Here is a 26,724-nt window from a genome sequence, read left to right on the forward strand (position 1 = left end):
TGGACTGCTTAGTGGGTTAAGCCATGGGGAAGACCTCTGTAGATTATTCAAAATGCACACAAAGGGAGACTCCGAGATGATCCTTTGTGGTGGGCAATTTAGGACAGCCTGGTTAAGAGTTAACAGCTAATTTATTGGTCCCTGGCTTAAGGGATTGTCATAAAGTTACTGAATCAGACTTATTGGCGCCCCACGAGATATCGCCTCCAGGGATTGATTAACAGATGTCCTCTAAACAGTATAGGTTGGAGTTAGTTAGGGTCCACCAATCAGGAGTTAGGAGAGGCGGAGCTTACTGACCTAAGGACCAATCAGCTCAATTAGATTGGCAGGTTAAAGACGGACACAATTCAGGGAAAGGCAGGTCTTTTAGTTTATAGGAATTCTTCATAGCTTTTTCTTTTATGCATGTACCTCTATTCGTTTTTTGGCTATAACACTTTAACTTTTTATTGGCTTCGTTTGGACTGCAGGGTGAGTTTTGTTGTTTAAATAAAAGAATTGTTCCTGAAGACCTCCTCATCTGCCTCAAACTGCGTCTTCTTTCATCAACCTGCTACCAACGCCGTTTTTCTGAGTAAAGGCCGAAAGATTAACAGCATGTGTGTATGTGTGTGTGCGAGCGTGCATGCGTGTGTGTGTGTGTGTGCGTGTGCGTGTGAGTGTGTGTGTGTGTGTCTGTTTGTTACCAGGCCAGTGGGGAGGGCATTCGTGGACTTCTTGGGCTCTTTAAATTTTCTGCAGCTTGCCACTCACTTAGAGCTCTCTGTTAAGAAAACAACAACAAAAAACAGTATTTGTCAGTCTGTAAGCTGACATGTTGTTATTACGACTTTCTAACAGATTTCTTAGTTTTTGATTTGGGAGGTTACCATCATTTCACAAATGAACAAATATAATCTTGATCTAGAATCTTGAAATAGTTACAACAGACTTCAAGGAGAATTTTGACGTCATTTAAATTCCATTGCATTAAATCGCATGGAAAACAATAGACTCAAATTTGTTTTAGAAAATTCTACTTTCTTTATTTGGATCTGGCATCCTAAGAAAAATATGGAGGGCAAAAAGGTCTACCAAGCTTCGACACATTGTTAACACACTGATCCTGCTAATGTATGTAGCTCATTATTAGCCCCGTAGCCAAGCAGACTGTCTCTCTGCATCTTTGATGAATTGCAGGCTGTGCTCATTACTAAACACTGCACGGGCTTTTCTAAAAGCAAAACACATCAGACACAGCGCAACTGTTTATCTGCAACCATTGAGTTGTGCATCACAGACTGTTTGAAGAAAGTTTTCCCTTCCCACCATTAGGAGAATAGTTTGGGGGGAAAGGCTGAGAATGAACTACAAAGGATAGCCTGTGTATGGGTTTGACCTTTCTGCTGTAGAGGTGACTACTGGAATTATTTAAATAAATGAAAGGATGCCTGAATATCTCCTTCTCACCTCAAACTTGCTCATGAACTGAGAAAAGATAGCAAAGAAGGCTTCAGTGTTGGTGGCTTGGACATCTTCTCCAAAGAAAGAGGCAGTTTTGCTGAATTCCTCCATAGCTCTCTGTTGCAGGGATTCCAGAGACTGGATCGCTGGATGACTGTTTTCCATAAAGTTCTGCACATACTGGAGTCAAGGGACACACACAAAAGTTTCATCATCTTCTTCTTATGCCACAACAGTGCTTTGTGGGGTTTTTTTGGGGGGGAAGGATACACTCATGACGACTGCAAAGCGGTCCTCAGCAGTTGCAGGCATCCTCTGGCAGGCTGAGCGAATCTCCTGGATGGTTGTTTGAAGGTCACTCAGATCTGACGTGACAGTCCTCTGGTTTACTATAGACAGGTGTGTATGTGCAGCAGGAAAATAGAAGGAGAATCTAAGTACACTTCAAATCAGATAAACATGAAAAACAGAAATAATATATAAGAAAATATGACAAATAAATCTCGATCAGGGAGGTCAAAGGAAAATGTATCTACCTTTGGATGCGAGATGAACCATGGTTAAATCTTTGGAGAAATCCAGCACATCAGGAAAGTGTTGACACAAGGACTTGACAAGAATATGTAGAAATGTGGACTTCCCGTCCACTGTTTTGGTTGTGCTCAACTGCAGAGGATATAGTGGAGTGAGATTAAGTGCATACAAATACTGGTTGTAGAAACACAGACACAATACATGCTTTCAATTTCTACTATTGTATGATGTACCTCAGTAAGGAAGTTGATCTTGAAGCCTGTGGTCTTGTTGGTTTTAGGCTGGCTGTTGTTCAAGTAGTTCCCCATCGCCAACACAAACTATAGAAAGACAGAATGCAGCCAGAGCAGACCTGTAACTCTGTCAAAGAACTCATTAACGACTCATTTTCAATACAGTTTCAGTTGCAACACATTCTTTTATCCCTTATGTGTACTCAGGGACAACAATTTGTTTTAAGCATTTCTATGCTTAATGTAATGTTTCACTCAAACATCCATACAAATGAAGGTAAAACCGTGGGTATAGTTCCAGCTCAATCAAAAAACAGTGCCAATAGGCGCTTGTTTAATCAGAACAACAGAGTTGTGAAAGCAGTATTTGCACATCTTTATCATGAAAGCATTTTTTTAAAAACAACAAACAACAACATTATTAATTCATATAATGTACTTGTTTTGAACAATGGTACTTGCTACCTCTAGTATCTTAGCCAGCTTCTTGCTTGTCTTAAGTTCCATTGAAGCTTTGTAGAGACAGTCGTATGCTCCCCTCAACTCCTCCGTCTTTTCCTGCAGAGTACACTTGAAATGGAGGCTCTGCATGCGTGTTTGGTACTCTGGTACTGACAACATCTGATGGAGAACACACATAACAAGTAAATAAGTTAGCGTGCGGCTATGGTTGGCGGGTTGCTAACTGGTATTGTGTAGACCGCGGTATGCTCTGTACATTTCGTCAATAAGTCCATGCATTTCATATGTGCTCAAGGCACAACTTCTTCTTGGATGTTCTCCATCTGTTTGCATTTACTGCTATAGTAATTTCAGATTTCCGACCTCAAAGTCGGGGTGGATGGATTCGTTTGGAATTCACGAGAAGGAACTCCACCTTTAAACTGCGTTCCAGTCTTGTTTTCCTAGTAAGAGGTCGGAAAAAATCCCAGTTGTCTGGAACGCACCTTTAATTAGACTTTGAGAAATTCGATTTTGTTTGATTTCGGTCTGACTATCAAGTTTACACGTATTTGAAAAGTCCGGTTTCAGTCGGGCTAACACAGTCAATCTGTTTTCTCTTACATCAGGTAAACGTAGGTTACTGAGTAGACACACAGACTCAGGTGATGGTCCAATTCTGCTTGTATAGATGTTCAAACCAACAAACACCCACCCATCGTGCATACCCTGCCAGGACTGTACCTGCAAAACAAACTGGTCCGGCTCACTGAGTTTGCTGGGGTCGTCTCTGTACTCTTCATACTTTTTGACCTCCTCTGCATCGGGGGCATACAGCAGCAGCTGCTTGATGTGGGCCGGCTCCAGCCGTTCACTGACCATGTTCATCAGCACTTGATGCAGCTCGCCAGGAGACAGCTTCAGGTGGGCTATCAGGATGGCTACAGGTTAAAAGGAAAAAAAATGGGAATTAAAAAACTCCTAATTCTGAACCATAAAGGAGCCCATAAATCTGGGCTCATAAGAAAGATGGGATCATAGTTATATCTAGTTTTAAAAAGGGTAAACCACATGGAAATACGTAATAGAATAAAATGCCATTTTATACTTACAGGCATTGTAGGCCTTCTTATGGGACAGAATTTCGATCACATCTTTCTTCTTAAAGGTTTCTATCTGGGGAGAAGGCTCTGGAACAAGCACTAAGAATGGAATAATGTTTTACATTATTTTCCAGAGAGCAATTACAGGGATTGTCATTGCAGAATAATTTTAGACAAAAAGAAAATTACAATCCAAAATGAGATGGGGTTTTAGAAGAAAAAGTATGTGTTCAAATTAACCTTGTATTAAAACATTTGCTTTGGTATGATAAAGGTTAACTGGTTAAATCACTGCAGATATACACACAGCCTCTACTTGAACTCACTGGGGTTCTTCTGTGTCCCAAAATGCAGCTCCAGGTCCAGATACTTCACCATGTCATGTAGTTTTTCATAGTCAGAATTCGCTCCCAACTACCGAATACATGTATAAAAAATAAAAAAAAGCTATGTGGATTACCATTTCACAACTGTCCTAAATCTACATTGTGTCATACTTTAAGAGACCTTAGTTCCCCACAAAGCTCACCTGTCCCCAGATAGTCCCCTCTGAGTTTTCCACCTGCTCCCATCGCAACCTCTTCACGCTCATGTGGTTGGAGTCCATCCTGGAGAACGAAGGCCTGGGCAAGGGTGGCGGGGAGCAGGGTGGGGGCAGGGGAGGAGGTGGAGGGGGCTGCTCTAGGTGCTCTGATGGGTCTGATAGGGAGTGGGGGAGGGACTGAGGCTGGCCATGGGACTGCTTATTATGGTGGGACTGAGTTTGGGCTTGGTGTTGAGACTGAAGCACGTGATGCGAGGGCTGAGACTGCGGACGGGTAGCCTGGGTGGTGGACTGGCCTTGGTGCTGGGATTGGTGGCGGTGGGGCAGAGGCTGGAACGTGGAGGAGAAGTTAGGCTGGAGGGGCTGAAAGGTGGAGAGAAGGGGCTGAGGACTGTGGGATTGCTGCTGGGGAGGGTGGATGACATGGATCTGGTGTTGGTAGTCCTTCGGTGGTGCCTGTGGGGTAATGTGGTGGATGTGGTGGATCTGGGGTGTGCTGGAGTGGTGGTGGGTCTGCTGGATCGAGCGAGGTCTTTGGGGTGAGGGTTTTGTGGGCTGAGGATGATGTATTTGATGGATCTGCTGCTCTTGGTGTCTCCCTTGTGGTGAGACTTGGATCTGATGATGACCTTTCAGACTTTTGCGACTCTGATGGGAGTGGCTGTCCCTGTTGATCTGAACTTGGACCGAGGGAGGGTCTTGCTGAGCTTGATGCAGAAGCTCCGTGGAAGAGTGATGGGGTTTAGCTTGTTGCATCTGTTGGGCCTGATGAAGCAGCTCTGTGGATGAGTGATGGGGCTTAGCTTGTTGCATCTGTTGGGATTGATGCAGCAGCTCCGTCGAGGAGTGATGGGGCTTCGCTTGTTGCATCTGTTGGGCCTGATGTAGCAGCTCTGTGGATGAGTGGTGGGGCTGGGGTTTGTGCATTTGATTCAGCAGCTCGGTTGACGAATGGTGCGCTTGTCCCCGGTGCATCTGGTGAGCTTGATGGAGAAGTTCAGTCGAGGAGTGATGGGGCTGCGTTTGCTGCATCTGGTGAGCTTGTTGCAGGACCTCCGTAGACGAATGATGGGCCTTGTTCTTGGCAATTTGGTGGAGCATTTCGGAAGACGAGTAGTGAGCTTGGGCTTGTTGCATCTGGTGGAGCAACTCTGCGGACGAGTGGTGGGCCTGGGATTGTTGCAACTGATTGAGCACCTCGGCAGAGGAATGGTGGACGGGGGCTTGGTGCATCTGGTTGAGCATCTCTGCTGAGGAATGATGGGGTTGTGTTCTCAGGGCCTGACGACTTTGGTAGATGGCTTCAGCATATTGGCTGGGGTGGACTGTTGGTTGGTGTGGGGATGGGGCTGAACGGGACAGACGGCGTTGATGAATATGACTGTGGTGGGTCTGTTGCTGCTGCTGCTGCTGCTGCTGCTGCTGCTGCTGCTGCTGCTGTGCTTGACGCATCATATACAGAGGGTGGTTGGTGTGGTGGTGGATGGAGTCTGGAGAGGGGAGTGGGGGTAACGACTGGTGGAGCTGTTGGAGAGGCAGTGGTGAGGGGGCTTTCTGCTGTGTTGGCTGGTTAGGCATGGAGTGGTGGCTCTGGTAGATCTGTTGCAGCTGTTGCTCTTGATACGCTTGTTGCTCCTCGTAGGCTTGGCGCTCTTTGTACACTTGACGCTCTTCATAAGCTTTGCGCTGTTCGTAAGCTTTTTGCTCCTGGTAAGCCTGAAGCTCCTCAAATGCTTGTTGCTCCTTGTAGGCTTGACGCTGCTCATAGGCTTTTTGTTCTTGGTAGGCTTGGAGTTGCTCCAATGCTTGCCTTTCTTGATAGGCTTGTTGCTCCTGGTACATTTGTTGCTCTTCAAAAGCTTTTTGCTCCTCCAATGCTTTCTTCTCTTCATAAGCCTGTCTCTCTTTGAAAAGTTTCTCCTGATAGGCCTGTTGTTCCTGGAAAGCCTGCTGCTCTTGGAACATCTGTTGTTCTTCGTAGGCTTTCTGCTCCTCATACACCTGCCTCTCCTTAAATGCATGTTGCTCCTCATAGGCCTGTCTTCTCTGGAAGACATGTTGTTCTTGGAAGGCTTTTAGCTCCTGTATGGTAGCACGGACATGTCGGTCCTCTCTAGCTGGCATCACTTTATGCAAGGAGAGGCGTTTCGGTGGTGGATGATTGCGGGGTGGAGGTGGGGGAGGAGGGCCAGATTTCCGGCGGACGGGCACATATACTCTTCTTGGGGAGTGTTCAGGGGTGGGGTAACTAATCTGTTGTGACGGTTGTTGCTGCTGTTGGTGCGGAGACTGAGTCTGTGCAGGTACAGGAGGAGGAGGAGGAGGAGGAGGAGGCGGGGGGTCATTGAACTGAACAGGTGGGGGTGGTGGAGGTGTCATCGGAGGGGGAGGGATGTGGTCGGAGGAGGACGAGTAGGTGAGGGATGAGGCGTTGTCTTCTCCACTGCTGCTTTGAGCATCACTCGGGCTGCTGAGCTCTGGGGCTACAAATCCCCCACTTTCGTCTTCGTCCGCTCCCAGGTCCTCGTCATTATCGTCATCCTCCTCATCTGGGAAGCCCATCTGCACAATATCCTGGTATTAACATCAATCACACTTCATTAGACCTTTAATGTCAACTTGGAACTTGAGTTGATAAAGAAATTATTCATCTTTTTCATACAACGTAGGGTTTTGTTGTGACCCAAACACTAACCCTTAAAATACATATGGGTTTACATAAAAACTGGGCAGGTTGTACAGCATCTGATGGCTATACATATTTGCTATAGCTCTACAAATATGATAAAAACATGAAATCCTTATGATACACTTACAAACACTTATTATGCAGGTTTTATTACAGCTTTGATGACAGAATGTGAACTTCTGTCCACAACCTGGTTTACTCTGTTAAGGTTCTTCATATCAAAAGAAGTGAGAACCAATTAAAGACAGTAAAAAATAGTTAAAAATATGTACTAAATGACATTTTCATTCAGTTGTTGTGTTTAAATCTGTGGTTGACCAAGCAATGATTTGGCACTGAGAGCAGGTTTGAATGCTGTTTTTTAAAAGGTACTGTAAATGTTGGGGCTGCTCTTTTGTATACATTTGGATTACAGATGTGTGTGTAATGATTCCTTGAAATGAAAGTGAAAGACATCAGAACTTCCCTGAGGGAAAACTTTTCTCTTTACTTTGTCTTTATTTTAATTGGAAAGTATGTTCTGTACCTATTCTGTATGTGCACTAAATCTGTGTCAAGAGGTCTGTCCTATTTTACATTTGGAAGCAAGGCATACATTAGTGGACCATAGGGAATCATACTATGTATGTAATACTGGGTATTAACCTGCCATTATCAAAAAACTATGCATCCAGGGGTTATTTCACTAAAAAAGTGCATGGCCATACTGACTTATGACTTTTGTGTGTAATAACCTAGATATCGAAGGTTATCTATGATATTTACCCTAAGCTATCACTCGAATACTGGTGAATACTTGAATAAATTAAATGCTTCTAAATATTATACAGTAGAAGCAAATCTAAAGTCCTCAAGATACTTGTACAGAATGTTTTCTTCACACCGTAATTTTTAACAATCTTTCAGAAGCTGACTTTCTCTATGTCCCACTTGCTACTGAGGAGTATTAAATATTCAGTAAGGTGCAGCATTCGAAAGATACAATTTAATGATTCAGATCGTTGCAATTGTGATCATTTCTGATAACATGAGATAAAAATAGTAGGTTAATTATTAGCTAATTACTTTTCAAGGAGACCTCAAAATTATTTTACATAACTGAGACATGCATTTGTTGCTTGGAGCTGCTGTGACTCTACCTCCTCATAGTCATTCTCAGGGGTCAGAAAGTCATCAATGATGGCCACCCGCTGTCCCAGCTGCTCGCTCAGTGCATCCAGAAAGCGATCTGTATCTTCTGAGCGTGGTGGTTTAGAGAAGGTGTAGCGCCGCTTGTTGTTTCGAAGGGCGGGGGGGCTGGAAGGGTAGTCAGGGGGCTCTGGTGGTGATGGAGGGGGACTGTCCAGGCTTATGTAGGGGTTGGATTCCCCACTGGTCTGGCTTGTCAGCCCTGATGAATAGAACTGGGCTGCAGGGGGGCTAGGGAGAGGATCTGGCCAGGATGTTGACGGTGGAGGGCCTTTACGGCTACCTGAGATAAGGAAGAGAAATACAGTGTGCATTTATACAATGATGGCTGACTTTGAGAGGTTTACATAAAACAAATACATAAAGCCTATCAAATACAGTTTCTGAAAAGTTGATTTGTCGAGTGTCGTCAGGTCCTTTCAACTTGAATTTATTCAGACATAAGTCCCATACCTAAGTACCTTGCCCTTCACAAACTGTTCAATGTTGAGGAACTAACCATTGCAGAAAACACTTTTTTTAAATTATTATTGAAAAAGTATGTAACTGTGTGTCTCTAGTTCCACCTCCACCAGCACTATATCCTCCTTTATAAGGTTCAGTGTCTCTGAGCTATACAAGCTTGGGAGCCCGGCCCTGCCTGACGTAGATTGAATGTGAGGGAGTTTGTTGTTATGAGTGCAATCTTGGGGTAGCAGGTCTGTCTTGTATGAGGAACAAGCCATTGATAGACCGAATCTATTTAAAGCTGGCAACTTAAAATACATGTTTGAAAATGTTCTATATCAAGATGTCAGGGGAGGAGTGGATCGCTCAACCACTTTTTGATGCCATTTTTCACCTTCATATCTGCCAAAATAAACAAAACAAAAAATATATGTAGGGGAAGGTGGGGTGATTTGTGCAACTTTTTACTCAAAGTGATTTTAAAGTGAGGCCTTGACAGTTATGTCTCCAACTCAAATATGTACATATATTTCAGGATGTTGTGCATCCCTGGCAATAAAAACTTTGGATCTGGAATAAACTGTTTAAGAAATATAGCTTTCGGAAAAAAAGTTGTCTTGTTGCACAAATCACCCCACTACGTGGGGTGATTTGTGCGTCATTGTGTCACAATGACAAAGTCACCATCATCATCTTTCTGGCCATCTGAACTCTCATCAGTGGTGTCGTTAAGTGGAATTGAGATGTCACTCTCTTCTGAGCTACTGTAGACAATCACTTTCTTTTGGTGACCAGCGTATACAGCCATGCCACTGGCACAACTCTCAGAAATGTACTTTGCACTAGTTGCTCCGTGCTTGTGGAACCAACTGCCACCTGACAAATGTGATTCCCCCTACATTTCTGCCTTTAAATCAAGGCTCAAAACCCATATGTACACCCTGGTGTTTCCTCCCCATTAACCTCTGCACTACTTACTTACCTCTGCACTACTATCTGTGTTTATGTGGATGTATGGGCTTTACGTCTTTTATTTTGGTTATTGTTATTTTACCTTCATTGTTTACCTACTGAATGCACTATGTACAGCACTTTGGACAGTGCAAACTGTCATAAATGTGCTTTTATAAATACATTTTACTTACTTACTTACTTATAACTCACCCAGGCCCTTGCGCACAAATCACCCCATCCCCAGAATTTTGGATAATAGGCATGATGCAGCAATTTAGGGTTGACATTGTGCTAATTATATAGACTCAAAGTGTAGCATACCAAAGCACTAAAACATGTGTCAAATGTTTTCAAACGTGTCTATAATTGTTCAGACACAATAATCAAAAAACCTTGATCATGGAAATTTTACTTTGAAAGGCAAAACACAGTTTTTTGAGCTTAAATGTGCTTATATCTTATTCCTTGTGTCTCCCTTCTTTACAGGATGAGTCAAATGGATGGCTCTTCTTAAATATGTGGTCACATTTCCAATTTCTTCCACGGTTTTCTAGAAACAATGGGTTTTGCAACTTCCAAAATGCACAAATCACCCCACCTTCCCCTATATCATAATACCCAGGATGAAAAAGCAGTCAGAGGCTCTGTCAACCAATCCTCCTATCCACACACAAACTAATGCATAAGGTACACTATATATGGGAAGTTATCAATTTATACAGTATATCAGTTTAATAAATTGCTATCAGTAAATCTATACCAAAGGCTACCTATTGTAGGGGAGGCTGTGTGCGAGGGAGAATCCAGTTCCAGAAAACTCTCAGCGGTAGGAGGAGGACGACTCTTCAGAGACTTAGACCTCTTGGACGAATACATGTTCTCCAGTTCAGCATACACTGCGGACAACTTGTATGGTGGAAAAGTACAAAAAAAAAAAAAAAACAGAGTAAGACCTCTTTGTCCAAATGATAATAATGATAATAATTGATAGGTTTTATATAGCGCTTTATTGCCTAGGCACTCAAAGACACTTTGATGATGGTTTAATCTGCGTTGATATTTGTTATGCATTGGTACGTACATTGGTGAGGTTGTTGGGAGTCTCAGGAAGGGAAGTACCATCTCCTGACTGTCTCTCTCCAGGAGCCAACCGCATCCCTGGCTCCAGCACTGGCTCTGAACGGACGCCTATGATGATAAACCCATTAGTACCGTATGACTCAAATGAAACCTGGCTCACCGAGAGATGCAGTTGTGGCTCAATAGCAGTACATTCGGCTGCGATGTGATGCCAGTGGACTAGAAAGGGGCCAGCTCTCGCTCTGGCCCGCGAATGTCTTTTTTTATTAGGATGTGGGCTTTTTCGAACCATCAGTTAGCAGACACCAGACGATCTAAGGGCCAGTCATGGAGAGTCTGGCATTAGTCTAGCAAGCAACCATACACTTTTGGCTGCATGGTAAGATTTTAACCTATTGTTCAATATCTTGTGAAAAGAAATCTTGTCAAAAAACATATAAAGCACGTACTAAACTAGAAGGAACCAGAACCGTGCAAAGAAGTTGAAAGCTGGAAACAAAATCAAACAATCTTACGAAAACTCTAAAGGAACGTGCTTATGATCCCAATGAATGCTGAAAATAACAGCATAAATCATGGTGGTGATCGTATCAAGTATCAAGGGGGGTTAATGGTTGCTCCTGAAGATATTGAAGGTAACAAAGTGCTGTACCCATGCCCAGGTGTGTGCCAATGACCAGGTCATCAGAGCTCCGTCCCCTCACACTGCTCCTGTACGTGTTCCCTGTCACCCTCATGGAGCTGCTACGCCGGTGGGGCTCGGGGGCCACCTCGGGCTCCAGAGGAGGGGGAGGAGGTGGCGGTGGTGGTGGTGGAACTGGAACACACACACACACACACACACACACACACAAACACATATCGGCAATGCAGAGGAAGAGGCAGATGTGTACCAAGGGGCTGTAGCACCTGAGTTGATGCTGCTGAATTTGTGTCCATCTCACATTCAAAGGAGAAGTAAGTGATATGGTCCTATTAGCTAACTTCCTGTCAGTGACTGCAGTTAGCAGTCCCCTTCCTCGTCCCTACGTCACCACCACATGAACACACACAGCCATCTTCGTCAGATAGTGCCGCGATGGAGAGCAGCGAGTCATCGTTCACAAGCACAGAGACCCGCCTCTTTATAGCACTGTGTCTCTTGTTTGGATAAAAGGAGCGGGATACTCTTAAATTTTATCTGGCAATTACTGCTATACTGAATGACTGGGAGACCTGTGTTATGAACTGTGCATATTGTTTAAGTGATTGCTGTCTGAATATAGAGTGATTTAACATGTAAAATACATTAGAAAAAAATATCACTTACTTCTCCTTTAAGCCAAACCACCCTTTTCATTCATACACACTGTATGGATTCCCCCAAAAAGGACACATATTATGGAAAAGAGAATTCAAAGAGGACGAATGTGTAGCACAAACCTGGTGCTTTGAATCCAAGGAAGCGTGAGATCTTGCTCTGGCAGTGTTCCTGCTCCTCGTACGTCAGCAGCTGGTAGACAAACTGCCAGATCACCTGTTTGGCTGGAGTGTCCAGCACCGGGAACACATCCACGATCAGAGTGTCAACATTCCTGTTGCCATGGAAACACAGGCAAGGTGACAAAGACCGCCTGGCTGTCCCGAGTCAAAGTTGAGGTGGTGAGTGTGGTGGTTAGCCACCCACGTGTGCAGTAAAACTAGGTAACAAAATGAACGGGGCACTGATTTTACACAAGACTCTTTCTGCAGGTCTGGAGGAAGTCCAGCAAAGTAGTCCTGAACATGTTTTCAAGTTTATCTGTTTAGCCTAAGGGCCGAAGATAAAAAAATCATGCCAGAAAGCCTGTGTTACAAACCTTGAAAGACTTGGGCATTTATCAGGAAGGGATGGTCTGATGTTATGATGCTAATGGCTGCATTATGGGAACTATAGGATTAAGATCCAGTGTTTTGGAGCTTGACCTACATTATACTTAGGATGAAAAAGTATGGTATATTGGATTCTGTTTTCTCAATTAGAATAAGTATGTGAGAACACAAATGGGTATACTTCCATCGCTGGAGTGCCCTTTTTTATTATGATCAGATTTGCCTAATTGTATTACATAAGAACCAAGTGTGTTCTTTGATCCTAATGCTAAATTGTGATACTTAACTGCCTGGTTTAAACCTCCATATAAACCATTTTATGTAGCCTAATGCAAAATGTCCAACTTAACCTGCAAATTATTCAGTATAAATGCACATAAGCGACCAACCATAACAGTACAAAATATAGAATCTTGTTACGTTATTTTCTTTCCAGTTTGCATATCCCTTTATATCTATCCTCTGACTCCCCTTTCTCTTCTCCTAATATTTTTTTTCTCCCAAATCCTTTGCTCACCTGTGCTGGAAGAAGTTCTCCAGAGCCTTGCAGATGGTGTACCTCTCCTGGATGGTCAGCAGATGCTCCAGCTGCTGGCCAAAAGTGCGTCCGTGAACCCGGATGCTGGGGGGCAGGATCTCTGCCACCCACTGCAGGGAGCTGAGCACCGGGGAGCGGGCACGTTCTGTGGGAACGCCGGCCCCCGCGAGGTCTGGCTCAGACAGGCTGAAAGTAGGAGGACCCTCCTCCACAACCAGAGTGGGCATGGCACCACTTCCCTGGAGCATGGACACCACCTTCTCATGGGAAGAGGTCCTACAGGTGTGGAGACACAGACAGACAGACAGACAGACAGACAGACAGACAGACAGACAGACAGACAGACAGACAGACAGACAGACAGACAGACAGACAGACAGACAGACAGACAGACAGACAGAGATTTCCTTTTAACGGCATGTGTTAATTTTAATTAATTTCACATTACTGGTGTAATATATAAGTACACACCTTATGAATAGCTTTATGTATTCTACAGAGGATGTTACACATACTACAGTACAGAGACATTTTCTCTTTCTTTGTGGAGATGTTTTGTCCTAGTTTGTCTTTTAACTTGAGACATTTCCAGGTGTTTTGTAACAAATCCATCTATAATAAGATTCCCATTCCCCTCATTAAAAAAAACTGTGTGAGATCAACAAACAACAAAACATCTTCAACAAGGGAACCGCATTAGCATATTTCTGTTTCTTTGGAAATGTAACCCCTTTTTCTATCGGATTAGATTTAGAAACTCCGTGGTTTTATGCAGAGTTTAGGCTCCAATGTGCAAGGATTTTGTAGAGTTCACACAGGTGAGAGTTTAACCTCATGTCCAGTCCATTGAGAAAGAGGATGCGGTCTCCTGGTTTTAGACCTGCCTTGTCCGCTGGGCTTCCTGCAGAACAGAACATCAGTGAGACAATGAGACATCTGATATGATGAAACATAGCATAGTGGTAGAGTTTGGAAGCTATGTAAAGACATTAGAATTGTGTTAATGCTTAATGGTAAGTGTAATAACAAAACCTTTCCTATAAAACAACATCTTAATGAACACAAACACACAAAAATAATCATCATGAACAAGTACACATCGTTAACTTACCGGGGATGACCGAGTCGATCCACACTGGAGCATGGCCTCGTAGAGTGAAGCCAAAACTCATGTTGCCCTTACAAACTCTCACTGTCCTAAAGAGACAAATGTAACGTTTGATTAACAGCAGGACTTGAAAACAACAAGAGGGCCAATTGAGTAAAAGGAAAGCAGTTTGAAATACTCATAATGTATGTTTAATATGTGATTAAGACTTAGATTGTAAATTGATAATTTTTTTTGTAAAAATTGTATAAATATAACATTGTACCAAATGCATTTTGGTAAAGCTCATTTGTAATGCACATAATGCAATTTAATTGTTCAAGTTATATTCTGCCCATCCAGAGAGACTCATACTGTGGCCCTCCGGCAGATTTCCAAAATCAGCAGACCTGCATTAAAGTCACATCCTGCATCAACTACTATTTCAATATGGACATTATATATCACCAAGGGGGCCGTAGTAGCATCTTGGGCCACCTTATTCCTGAAAATGTCAAGTGACAGTGACATGATGCTTGTAATCATGCTGTTCACTTGTTTTTATCAAATATATTTGAATCTTGATAAATGTGAGCGGTCTTTTGTCATACGTATAAGCAAAGAACAAACAGTCAACTTTATCAATTCATAAGGACATAACAGGAAATAAAGTCACAGCCCATTAAGGTGTAGCAAGAGGACAGTAATGACTGTCAAAATAGGTTTGTTACCATTGGCTCACCCACTGAGTGGCCTATTCTTCTCTTATTAACTCATCCTAAATCTATGCTTACTAAGGAAGACCTGTCACAGCAGCTGTAAACTGGAGGGGATAAGACAGAGATAAGATGTTATTTCAGGAAAATAGTTTTTCTTTGAAAGCTAAAAATGTAGTGCACTTTGTAGAGGACGGGAAATGAAAGCTGTGACTCCTGCTGACAAAAAGGTAACTGTGACAGTCACACTCAGTCAAATTAGACCCCATCATCACATGATATCAATCAATCAATCAATCAATCAATCAATCAATCAATCAATCAATCAATCAATCAATCAATCAATCAATAACCTTTATTTTCACTGGAAAGACACTAAGGTTTCCCTCGTTTACAGTGAGGGCAAGCATACACAATAAACACAATTACAAGGATAACATATAATAAAATAGGATAAACATGTGTATGTATATGTATATATCAATTTAAATAAACAATATAGATATACACACCTGCAGTTGGTGGTATTGCCGCCGGAGTGGCCAGCGATGAGTGAGGTGGTCTTGCGCATGCCGCGGGTTGGGGGGGCCACGCCCTCCTCTGCGTGGGTGCGTGGCACTGAGCTGGCCCGGGTGGAGACCAGGAGGCGCTCGGGGTGATCCTCGCTCCGGCTGCGGCGCAGGTGGCTGCGGCTGGGGTCGCTGAAGCTGCGTCCCTTCAGCCGGCTCATCAGGCTCTGAGACACCACGTCGTCAAAACGCTCCCGGTGCTTCTTGGGTATGAAGATCCTGGAGAACATGGTGGAATCAAGAGTAAAAATGGACTCACAGATTGACAGGCAGAGCTCAGGAGGGAAAGCTATAGAGGCCAATGAAGCGTCCAGTTTCAGCTTCTCTCGAGTGACGCCGCTGAAAAGACTATTTTTACACAAAAGAGCAACATCTCAAGCAGACAGAAGAAAAGGGGAAAAAGGTGTTCACACATCAAAGAATCGTTTCAGCCAAGATCCCCACAAAATCCTTATCCTGAGCACTCAAAAGCATCCATTGTCCAAAGTATCCCTGAAAAACACAGGAATCTAGTTCTGATTACGTCTCGTTCCAGCTGCAGAATACATTTAATTGGTTAAAAATAGTTCAGTCTGCATCGTCTCATGGGAGGGCTGAGGCAGGTAGAAGGGATTGGTCCAACATTAGTTTGTGTGTGTGTTAGTTTGTGTATGCATGTGAGAGAAGGAAAGAGATAAGAGATGAGTGTGTGTGTGTGTGTGTGTGTGTGTGTGTGTGTGTGTGTGTGTGTGTGTGTGTGTGTGTGTGTGTGTGTGTGTGTGTGTGTGTGTGTGTGTGTGTGTGTGTGTGTGTGTGTGTGTGTGTGTGTGTGTGTGTGTGTGTGTGTGTGTGTGTGTGTGTGTGTGTGTGTGTGTGTGTGTGCGCGTGTGTGTGTGTGTGGTCCTATTAAATTAGCAGCTGCAGGTAACGGTGACAGCTCACAGCTAAAAATGCAAAACAATCCTTTTTCCTTCCAATGCCTTTTTCTTCTAAAGAGAATAAAACCTTACCCTCAGATCGTCTAAGATATCAGTTCAGACACTGAGAGGGTTCTGTGAGCGTGCAGCATCCACTTTCCCTACAGTGTGTTTTAGCAAGCTGCATACTCAGAGAAGAAAAGAAAAGTCTTTAGTCAATATACTGAAGCTTGGAGAGCAGCGCCGGCTGCTTGTTTAAAATTGGAATCAAAAGAGGGCTTGAATTTCAGATTCACAAGCTGTCTGTCTGAGGTGTACTGTAAACATTAGTATGGCTGCCTCATCTATAACAGATTTTTCCAGACCAACATCAACACAAAATTGTAATGCAATAAGCTTCTTTTTTATTTACACTCAAAGCTGAAATGTACCACTGATATCTAAGAGTGTTTGAAAGTTGAAACTGTCTGCTTCATGTGGTTTATATTTGGCCGATTATCTGCGACAAACGAGTACAGAAAGGACAGAACAAGTACAGAACAAGTTCACAAAAGGACAGAAATGACCCAGAAAAATAAATCGAAGAAACATCACCTATAATTGTGCTTTGAAAAGAGTTTTAGGGTGTTTCTTTCCTTTAACTACAGAACATTTTCTTTCTCCCTTCTTCTCTTCCTTTTATCTGTGGTTCAGCGCACTAACAAGCATGTGACCCCCCCGTGTACACACACCTCTTCTGTCCTTTTTCGCTTTTGAAAATCTGCCTCCCCATCCCACGTACAAAATGATGCTGTCTCCATCCCCGGCACAAACTGCTTTATCTCTCTCTCTCTTTCTGTCTCCAACACCAGTATGGAGGTTGCTTCCACTGTGTGCCGAGTGCTTTGGTTATTATTTCCAATGTGCATCCAGACACACGTCACAGCAAGTCTTTACTCAAACGCTACTGTTGAAATCAAAGCTCAGTGGTGCAGTTTTGGTTTCAAAGCTGTCACATTCCCTTTGGTTTGTACATTGGGGAATATTGTTAGGAGCTAGGAGGCAAGGATCGGATGATTCTTTCTTCAGGAGATACTCGAGAATGCACATCAAGTATTGGGTTGGAATCAAGTGTGACTCACAAGCTAAGCTGCCCTCCATACCAATATATGACAAAGCCAAATATGAGGGAAGCCGACAGATATTTCCCCTCTGGAGAGTTCTTACCAAGACAAGATTCTGACTCACCAAAGTTCACAGGACTTTTGCGAGTATGTGCACTCACACGTTTGTATTAACATATTAGATATCTGGGGATCATCATATAATATGCATTCCCCATTACCCTAACCTTAGCCATCACAACTGAATGCCTTACCTCAACCCATGCACTTACCCTAACCTTAACCTAATTTGATATGGTAGGATGCTAAGAGGAAAGAGTGGCCGACATGAGGTTGCATATTCGATCCCCGGCACCAGACAGGAGGGTGTTATTTGTAAAACTAGTGGTGGCTGGTTAGTATTACATCTACGGTGCCCACCATTTCTACCATTGTGACCAGCAGGTACTAAACCTCAAACTGCTCCAGGGGCGCTGCACTATATGGCCGGCCCTGAGGGTGAACCCCCTCCGCAGAATCGCATGTATGTGATGTATTAGAGATGTGGGAGGGGTTAGCAGAAAGACAACTTTCAATAACTAAAACTACATAGATGGTAATTTTTATTTTTATTTGGTCTAATCAATTATGTATAAATAGTATGCATGTGTGAGGTTTTTGGACAAGGAACTGAAATGATAATCACCTCCATAGATACTATTTCAACTACTTAATATGGAGGTATCCATATAAAAGAAAGCCAAGGGAAGTAGTGCATGTACTGTAGGTGACAGTGATTAATTGTAGTGTGTATTTATGCAACAAATAGTCAACACTCCCCCCCCCCCCGAGGGCTGCAATGTGTTCATCTGCAACACTGAGCTGCTAAGAACTGCTATGCTAAGGGTCATTCTTGTAAAGCTAGAGGAGACCGTTATAGACATAAAAAAGACAAGATAAAGTAGTAAGGAAATGTCTATCTACAAAGGCAGAGTGAGTGACAGAGGAAGAAAGAGACATACAGTAAGTTGGTGAAAGACAAGCAGACAAGCTGTCAGAAGCCATGAGTTAACATGAAGAACAGCAAAAAAGGTTTCAGAGAGAGAGAGAGAGAGAGAAAGAGAGAGAGAGAGAGGTGTGAAGTGAAACATAGAACAGACAGAGAACAGACAGAAAGTGGAGACCCAAAACTCTTTCTAGGCCAGGGTCATGTAACTATTTGGAATAAAGCAGGCCGCTTCTATGAGCTTTCGGGGGCAATGTAGGCCACAGAACTTTTTCCCACAACAACAACACTCATACATCACTGTGGTTTCTCGCACTAACGGGCGGACAGGGAAAACATAACAGAATGGGGCCATTTATTGTGTATCTCTGACAGTCACACAGCGGGGTCTGGCTCTGTTTCATTCTACCTACTAAACTATTGATTTCCACGTACTGAGTCAACTCCCAGAACCTCGCTGTCATGCTTTCAATCATCTCGGTCAAAGAATGTTTCACTCGTGTCAAGTCTCGTAACCCCGGCCAAAACAAGTGAGCAGAAACTTTAACACAGCTCTGGCCCATTGAAGTTGCATGTAGGCCTTGGGATGCCCTCAATTATAAGGAGGCCGCCTTGAGTCTATAATTAGATCCAAAGGAGGGGTGGATCAAGGATGTGGCACACAGAGGGATGAATGACAATTGCAATCAGCTGGGAAACTCATTGCAAGAAACCATTATCATCAGACCCACTTCTGATAAGCCAGTTTGACAGCTGGGCCGGCTGTGAAATTTGCAAACACGAAGCACAGCTAGAGGTGCATTGGGGTCAAATAGTGGAGTAATATTAAAAAGTCTTGGAAAAAAAAGAATGAAGAAACACCAGTAGTAGTATGATTGATTTTTTCCAAAAATCTAGCTATTTTCACAGAGTCAAATGTATTTACAGATTTACTTTTACATGTTGACAAAAAAAATCATTGATATAACCTTTTATAGCACACACACACACACACACACACACACACACACACACACACACACACACACACACACACACACACACACACACACACACACACACACACACACACACACACACACACACACACAAAGCAGCTATACAACACTACTTTAGCAACTTCAGATACAAGTCAGCACAAACAACACATAGCACAGTGAACACAAGATCCAATGGGAAAAGGGTGCCATACCGAAAGTGTCTGGAAACGCTCCTATCCCTTCCCATGGCTCGTTGGGGTCGGTGAGGAAGCGCCTGAGCTCAGCTAAGCAATGCAAATGCCTTTCCCTGTATCTCGGTCTGTCCCCATCTAGTTTGACACAAACAAACTATCTTTCGGACAAAATTTGGTGGGAAGGAAGGGAAAGATGAGAAATAGAAAAACGTGTTGCGGATCTCCAAAGAGCTTGCTGCAGCCTCAGAGAGCAGCCAGGTGTAGAGAGAGAAAGGAAGAGAGGGAGGGAGGGAACATGCTGTGAGAGTGGCCGTGGTTCACATCCCTCCACACCTCCAAAACATCCTCTGCCAGCACCATCAGCTGTTCACCAGTTCCATGTTTGGGGCAGCGCTCTGCCTCTGTCCCCATCTTCAGTCCCCCGATCTTGGACCTCCAAAGAAAGCCAGGGTCAGGGTTGCAACTGTAGGTAGTGTTCTCGGGCGCGGTTAAAGAATAGTCCGCGTCAATGAGTCCTCCATCATTCGGCAGCAAGTGAGTGGTGAGTGATGAGTGACAAATCTCCCCTCCTTCCCTCGGTGGAGGAGGAAGAAAAAGAATGAGTTGAACAGAGCAGTAAGTGTGGAGGGAGAGAGGAGAAAAAGTGGAGAAGTGAGGAGAGCCCCAGTGGATTTGCATAGGCAGGTCAGCCCAATGACTGTGTGTGTGTGTGTGTGTGTGTGTGTGTGTGTGTGTGTGTGTGTGTGTGTGTGTGTGTGTGTGTGTGTGTGTGTGTGTGTGTGTGTGTGTGTGTATGTGCGTGCAAGAACTTCTAATGCGCATAAGTGAGCTAGCAGAAACTTTGACACCTCAAGTATGATGACATTTGTCCAAATGTCTTCAAACATTCTTGACATCATTTCTGAAAGACAGAGTTGTCTTGCATTCAAATAGTAGCAAAAAGAAAAGACTGCACCGCAATGCATCCTTAATCCTGGGGTGATAGTGCATCAGCCTAATTCCTTCACATCCTTTGAAATCTATTTACAGATACAGTATTAGTATAGACAAAAGGCAACATTTTACTATAACTGCACTCGAATTATCCTTAAAACCGTGATCGTCGCTAATGAAACTCTAGACACATAGGTCTTTTGCACAACTTTGAAGTGTTGAAGAAGTGCTGGCTAACCCCTGGGTTTTCAGAGCCGTTTAACTATCGACATTGGCAAGTGCATCAGAAACCTAGGAGAGGATTTATTAAAAGAAATAGGCTTCTCATAAATAGAACGCATCCTCCTGTGGGAGGACGAGGCAACGGATGGGAGAGAGGGGACGGAGGCAGACTGCCAGAAGAGAGTGGCCCAGCTGGTCAAGTTTTTTTTTACGTGGCACACACACAGAAGAAAATAACTTCCCAAGCCCCTCAGCACAGTTCACACCCTCTGACACACGGGCGCTAAATGACGGACTGAAGGGGGGGAGGAGGGCGTGTGAGTGACTGTCACAGGCAGAGACAGTGATTGAGGTGGAGGGAGACGGACAGATTGGGAGGCAGACATAGAGGGGAGGAGACAACCAGCGAATAAAAGAAGAGATATTCAGCTCCAGCGGCAGACTCATTGATTCTCCACACCTCAGACAACAACACAGCCAGCCGGGCTCATGACTGTTAGGAGCTATTAAAAGATATGTCAGAAATAATGTAAAAAAAAAAACATTGCAGAGGAGTCAAGATGATCATTTCTCCCTTCATTGTTTTGCATTTGATTCCTTACTGTTTTTCATACTTTATGATGTAGGAATTTAAATTGAACACACACAGGCACAAAATACAGACGTGCAAACAGGACCTATAAACATGCTTTAGTGAAGCGATGTCAGGGTGATGGGCAGCCTGTCTCAGTTTAGAGATTATGTGCCTTGCTCAAGGGTCACCTCACCTGTGCCCAGGAGGTGACCAAGTCCATGGATTTGAACCAGCAGCAACCCTCCGTTCTCTAATCCAAGTCCCTACAGACTGAGCTACTGCTGCCGTCAACAAGAAATCCATAATGACATATTCAGACATGGCATCTTCACTTTAACATGAATAAGAGTCTATACAGCCATAGTGCTAAGGCACAACAGCGGTGCTTGGAACTGCATGTTAACGTTAGCTTAGCAGCATGCAGCCGGTGTAATATTTACCACGTTCACCGTCATAGTTTAGCTTGTTGGTGTACAAAATCTTGACCTGATAATGGCATAATGGGAATTGTTGCAATTCCTCCAATGTGTGCAACAAATTCCATAGCTAACTATCTAGTGTTTTTTGTGACAACCTCATGGTGGCGCCAAAGGAGAAAGTCAAGGGGGGGGGGGGGGTGGGGTCACTATAGTCAGTAGGTTTCAGATTTGTTTCTGATCTCTTATTTTCTACAAAGCCATTTAACAGCCATTTACAACAACAACAACAACAACAACAACAACAACACACCACCCTGAGGCATGTATCATAGACAACCTGGAAGCAAAAACTCCCTGAGGCTCCTACGCCACAGTAACATGACAGTTGGATTCTGCTGTGAGCATCAAGAGCTATTCATAAGTCTGAAATATATATAACGTCCTATTTAGATATGCACAGTCTAATTGGCACAAAGGAACACGTTGTCACACAAACTGCAGGCTCTCGCACAAAGAGAAGTGGGGAAAAAGGTCACAGCGCACCTGAACTAAACACACCAGGATGGAGTTATGGGGTACTGCTACAGCTTCCTCGAGTGGATTTATATAAACGATTGATTCAGACCTTAATTGGGGAGAGTTATTGTTCTTTTTTTCTTAAGCTGCCTAAAGGTGAGGGAAACAGCTCAATTATTTCTCGCTCATCTATGGATACAACTCATGCATAATTGAGCGGACTCTGTGCAAAAAACAAACATTACAGAGAATTATTTTATACAGGCAGCTTTCTAGGGAAGGATCATGTGGAATCAAAGCCGTGACACAAGACAGCTGCATAGGAGGGAACCGAGAACATTGGAAAAAAACGGAATGCTCATTGAATGTATCAAGAGACTACCACCATTGAAACAACACTACAGTTTACTTCATGGTCAAAAATGGTCACACCATGCAGACACTGGCGGAGCGCTTTGACACCAAACTTGCTGATCAGTCACAATGCTACAGCTGTTGGAAAATTTCAAAAATAAAAATATAAAATGGGCTGAGATTCCATCTAGAACATAACAGACCTTTTTATACAACGGAAAATATGTTTTCAGGACTCACCTGAGGCAGCAATTCATCATTTCTCCAAACGTTGAACTTCATAAAGCAAGGACCTTGCACATGTTGTGCGTGGGGAAACGGGTCTGTCTAAGCATTCACGTGCCGTCCTGTTTTTTTCGCGTATGCATGTCTCAACCACCACCAGCAACAAACTGGCTGTAGCTGCAAAAGAGCTGTATGCAGAGGAGGGAATAAAGACATCCAGTGAGTGTATCAAAGAGTGCATCGCAGCTGACGGGGGACTAACCGGAAAGACAGAGACAAACAAGAGAGAGAGAGAGAGTGGAAGTGAGAGGAAGAGATAGAACTGACGGCAAACCAAATTGCGAGTGTGTGCGGCAGAGGTATTGTGTTTTGGGGTTTGATTTTCAGATCAGTGCTGAGGAGGAAGAAATGCAATACAGTATATTCGGCGGTGAATATCTAACGATGCCTTTTCGCACTGCAACCGAGATAAGAGGGAATTTCAAGAACCCAAGGGCAGCAGGTGATGCTTGGCTTCGGCTCAAAGTTGTTGTGCACTTGATACACACATTCCACAATAGAATGCTTAGAGGGAGAGTTTCTAAAATATTGATTTCATGAGGCAATTAGGCCAGTTTGTGCTTCCCACGCTTTGCCCATATTCATTTGTGAGACTAAGACAAAACACAATGGAAAATAACTCTGAAAATGATCCAGAGAATAACTATTTGATGTGTACAACAAATCCAGGGGCTTTATCTGCACAGGGATTTTAGTTAGCTTTGTTGAATATACATTTTTCCAACTCAGCTTAATGAAAAAAACATTTGATGGGCGATTGTATGCTTTTGGATTGAGATATATGAAGACATGGTTTTGGTAAATACACTGAAATAAACATCTCAGTTACTACAGCTCAGATTTGTTTGAGTATTGCAGAGAAATCTGTTTTGGTTCAGGGGTGAAGAGGCTATATACAGTTTTAAGAAATGCCCTTGTGTCTGACCAGGCCTCTTTAATCACCACATGAGAGGGACTCAATGACCCGTTAGTGATGCAGACTCTTAACAGGACCCACACACCACATGGGCGTGGACATGTTTGACGTACAAGTCTTTTTCTCTGAATGCATATATCTGAGCTTGTGATTGGCTACCTGACGCTGTCAATCAGCTGCTGATGCTCCTCTGTGATCAGGATGTCAGGCAGGGCCTCGGCCAGACTCTCCACATCCCTCTGAGCAGCGTACTGCTTCAGCACATCAAACAGCTGCTCCTTCACATCCGGCTCCTCACCCAGCACTTCCTCCACCTGATGGGGAAGCAAACGCACAGACATGGGTTAAAATACTATTCTAAAGATGAGAGTCAGTCAGCCATACTGGAGAAAGTTTGCTGTCATATATCTCCTCACGATACGCTAACTGTCCATAGTGTGTTTTCACTGGGGGGAAAAAGTGGTAATACATAGCCTAGGCTTTGTGAATATGCAGATAAAGTGGGCTCCCTGTGTTTACATACTTGTTTGCAAGGACTAGGCTGTGTTTTAACTCCAGATTTTTCAGCTCACACACTTTACGAGTGACGTTGACAACAAGCGTCCTCCAGAATCGCTGACTACACCTTTACATTGGAGATAAAAAAAAATCAAAGAAACCAAGAATGAGCTATTTCAGACCCACTTTCTTGTTGAACTCCATGGCCTTGTGGGTGCGACTCTCCCTCATGCTGTCCCCACTCTGTGACAACACCCTCATGCTGCTGCTCAGCCTCTTGGACCGCCGTGCCATGCTGAGCACGGCCAGACGCAGAGGCCGGCCCTGGGCAGCTTTGATCATGGCCGCAGCCGTCTCGTGGTGCTTCACCGGGATGCCATTGACCTCCATGACGTAGTCCGCAGCCTTGAGGCCACTGCGACCGGCCGGGCCACTGGGCATGCAGTCCTCCACCATCAGGGGGCTGTCTCCAACGATGGTGAAGCCAAAACGTCCGTCCGGGCCTGGAGTTATGTCAATCTGAGGAAGGGGAAAAGGAACATTTGCAACCTCAGTGTTTATATATGTATGTTCTATTTGTGCAGGTGCATTGTTGCAAGTGTGTTTATGTGATGCAGTGGCCAGGAGCCCAAGACAAATTTCCCTATAACGTATATATCTTATATTATCAAGCTGAAGGGTTTCAAATGTTTTTCCATCAAATGAAAAAAAAAAAACCCTGTTGATGTTTTGGGCGTCAGCTGACCTGTTCGAGGCGTGACACCACTCCGATGCTGGGGGGCACCGTCTTGAGGGTCTGAGCCAGAGCGACCAGCGCCGGTGTGCTGAGGTTGGTCACATCCTGGCCCTCTATGTCCACCACCTGGTCCCCGGGCTGCAGGCCAGCTAGATAGGCACTGCTGCTCTCCACCACAGACAGGATGTAGCTGGGCCCAGTGCCACCCAGTCTGAAACCAAACGCCTCGGGCCAGTTCTGATTGGTAGCCGGGAGACCGAGGTCTGGAGAATGAACAGGGGATGCAACTCATAAAACTTAAACCTAGTAGAAGTTAGTGTGAAAGAATAGTGCTTTGGCTTAGATTACAACAGGGAGGTTAAATGTTTTCTTCATTTAGGATATGTATGTCATATTAGCGCCCAGGAACATTGCTAATCTGGCTCAAGCTGCTCAAACAGACGAAGAATCACTGAGTTGTAAAATAGAGGTCAAGTGGCCCCCTTGGTTTAAATAGGGCATCTCGGTGATGGAGCTGCCTAGGAGTCTTTTTAATGAAGCTATAAATATACTGTATGAGCCACAAACGTCACATTGAAACGCATTTTCAGATGGATGAGTTTTGTTTTGCTGTAATGTTGAAGGAAAGTTAAAGGAAAAAATAAGAGTAATGGAGATACTTTCTGACTAGTGGTATCTATCTAGCCCACATGTTGAACTGCTGGCCTTCCCCTGGTCACTGGCCTCATTCTACTGCAGCACAAGAGTCCCAACAGGCTCACGGGACTCTGTCACCTCTCATCTACAGCCATCTGGAAACGTCAAAGACGATCATAGGACATTACACTAACTGTTAGGTCTTTATTATGATGTTTTCTGTTGAAGGTTCTCACCAATACACCCCAAACCCTGTGTCATATTCTAGATGGAAGAATTAAAACACACAAAAGTCTTTAGCCTAATTATCTTTTTACCGTTGCCATCGTTTGTTGCACTATTCACATTTCTATTAAAAAGCAATGTGAAGTACATACATCTACTGATGGTAAAATAAGAAAATGTGTGACATCATATGAAAGAAATAACTCCATAGTGGAAAGTAACAGGGGAAAACTTGTCATTAGGAAATACAGCAGGGCACGCTTATGTAAGAAACATTTTAAATCTGCAGATACACCAACAACTTGCATGCAGTCATCCAGCAAAACCAGCAGCACAAAACGGCTATTTCTTCTTTTTGTAAGCGATCAAAAGCACAAAGAGTTGGAGCACAGGGCTACATGTACATGGTGAGATGTGGCTGAGTAAATTAAATATATATCAAGAAATTCTATAAAGCCACAGAACTTGGGTGTCAGCTTGCTGGAAAAGAACCATCAAGTTGGGGCTGATAATTGATCTAAAATAGATTGAGGGAAATCACTGATATGCTGCTGTGGATCATGATCCTTTTTTCTCCCAACCAGAACACAGGCAACACTCACGGGACTGTCAAGAATTCTCTTTGTCCTTGTCTTTTCCAGCCTCCGACCCATATACACACCGTCTCCCCTTTTCATCTTACCCTCCAGCAGATGAAGCGTTTCGTTGAACATCAAGTAAAAGCTAAGAATTCAGAGACTTACAGAAATCTTTGGAGGCGCTCCGGGTCCCAGACTTGCTCTGGCGCAGGGAGAAGCGGCCCTTTCTGCTCAGGAAACGCCTCATCCTCGCC

The 26,724-nt window shown here is 43.8% G+C and overlaps 1 protein-coding gene across 1 annotated transcript; it reads right to left on the reverse strand.

Moving 5' to 3' along the window:
* Window positions 1–685: 685 nt before the first annotated feature.
* On the reverse strand, window positions 686–26,717 carry grid2ipa (glutamate receptor, ionotropic, delta 2 (Grid2) interacting protein, a; the record flags this gene model as incomplete). Its single annotated transcript, XM_080044550.1, has 23 exons — window positions 686–766; window positions 1,453–1,617; window positions 1,717–1,835; window positions 1,983–2,112; window positions 2,214–2,300; window positions 2,679–2,834; window positions 3,399–3,595; window positions 3,767–3,856; window positions 4,084–4,171; window positions 4,287–6,875; window positions 8,130–8,457; window positions 10,340–10,485; window positions 10,661–10,767; window positions 11,312–11,476; window positions 12,082–12,233; window positions 13,028–13,324; window positions 13,880–13,949; window positions 14,160–14,245; window positions 15,364–15,639; window positions 23,957–24,111; window positions 24,482–24,814; window positions 25,041–25,294; window positions 26,636–26,717. The coding sequence occupies 23 exons, from the start codon at window positions 26,715–26,717 to the stop codon at window positions 686–688; spliced, it is 6,153 nt and encodes a 2,050-aa protein (XP_079900676.1).
* Between the last annotated feature and the right edge of the window lie 7 nt (window positions 26,718–26,724).

This window comes from Ammodytes marinus, assembly GCF_949987685.1.
Source record: "Ammodytes marinus genome assembly, chromosome: 16".
NCBI lineage: Eukaryota > Metazoa > Chordata > Actinopteri > Uranoscopiformes > Ammodytidae > Ammodytes > Ammodytes marinus.